The sequence below is a fragment of the Eurypyga helias genome, unplaced genomic scaffold (assembly GCF_000690775.1).
Source record: "Eurypyga helias isolate BGI_N326 unplaced genomic scaffold, ASM69077v1 scaffold43643, whole genome shotgun sequence".
NCBI classification, from domain to species: Eukaryota; Metazoa; Chordata; class Aves; order Eurypygiformes; family Eurypygidae; genus Eurypyga; species Eurypyga helias.
In genome coordinates, this window is record NW_010242637.1 from 1 (window position 1) to 1,220 (window position 1,220).

General features: G+C 50.7%; 1 protein-coding gene across 1 annotated transcript; it reads left to right on the forward strand.

Annotated features, from left to right (window-relative positions):
• Positions 1–5: 5 nt before the first annotated feature.
• On the forward strand, positions 6–851 carry SNX18 (sorting nexin 18; the record flags this gene model as incomplete). Its single annotated transcript, XM_010149144.1, has 1 exon — positions 6–851. A coding segment is annotated over one exon (846 nt), but the record flags the coding sequence as incomplete, so codon positions are not given.
• Between the last annotated feature and the right edge of the window lie 369 nt (positions 852–1,220).

Below are 1,220 nucleotides of genomic sequence, written 5' to 3' on the forward strand. Positions count from 1 at the left end.
GGCAGGAGAACCCGTACCCCTTCCAGTGCTCCATCGAGGACCCCACCAAGCAGACCAAGTTCAAGGGCATGAAGAGCTACATTGCCTACAAGCTGGTGCCCAGCCACACCGGGCAGCAGGTGCACCGCCGCTACAAGCACTTCGACTGGCTCTATGGGCGGCTGGCCGAGAAGTTCCCCGTAATCTCCGTGCCCCACTTGCCGGAGAAGCAGGCCACCGGCCGCTTCGAGGAGGACTTCATCTCCAAACGTCGCAAAGGCCTGGCCTGGTGGATGGACCACATGTGCAGTCATCCCGTGCTGGCTCAGTGCGATGCCTTCCAGCACTTCCTCACCTGTCCCAGCACGGATGAGAAGGCCTGGAAGCAGGGCAAGCGCAAGGCTGAGAAGGATGAGATGGTGGGTGCCAACTTTTTCCTGACCATCAGTGTCCCCACGGGCCCCGGGGCTAGCCTGGACTTGCAGGAGGTGGAAAGCCAGGTGGATGGCTTCAAAGCCTTCACGAAGAAGATGGATGAAAGCGCCCTGCAGCTTAATCACACAGCTAACGAGTTTGCCCGCAAACAAGTCACTGGTTTCAAGAAGGAATACCAGAAGGTGGGGCATTCCTTTAAGTGCCTCAGCCAGGCATTTGAGCTGGACCAGCAGGCCTTTTCCGTTGGCCTCAACCAAGCCATAGCCTTCACTGCAGAAGCCTACGATGCCATTGGGGACCTCTTTGCAGATCAGCCCCGTCAGGACCTAGATCCCGTGATGGATTTGTTAGCGCTGTATCAGGGGCATTTGGCCAACTTTCCAGACATCATCCACGTCCAGAAAGGTAACTCTGATGCGTTTTCAGAAATGATGTAGTTTTCTGTGTCAGTGGTATGCGCGCAGATGTAGGGACCAGGCGTTAAATTTGCCCTTAGTCTGGCTTGCTGACCTTGGGTTAAATCTTTACATGCTTACTTAGGTAAACTGTTGCTCAAGATACAAAAAAAAAAAAAAAAACCAAAACAAAAAACCCACATCAGTGACAGTTTTCTTTCTGTGCCAAAGAACTAGAAATAGTTGGGAGTTTTACTGGCTAGAGGTTGCTGCATTTGGCTGGTATCTCTGAAAAAAACCACATCTGCCTATATTGCTGATACATTAAAGATTAATGGGCTTGTTTACAAAACCTGGAGATCAAGTTATATGAAAACATTTATTACTCTTTGATATATGCTAGGTATCTTA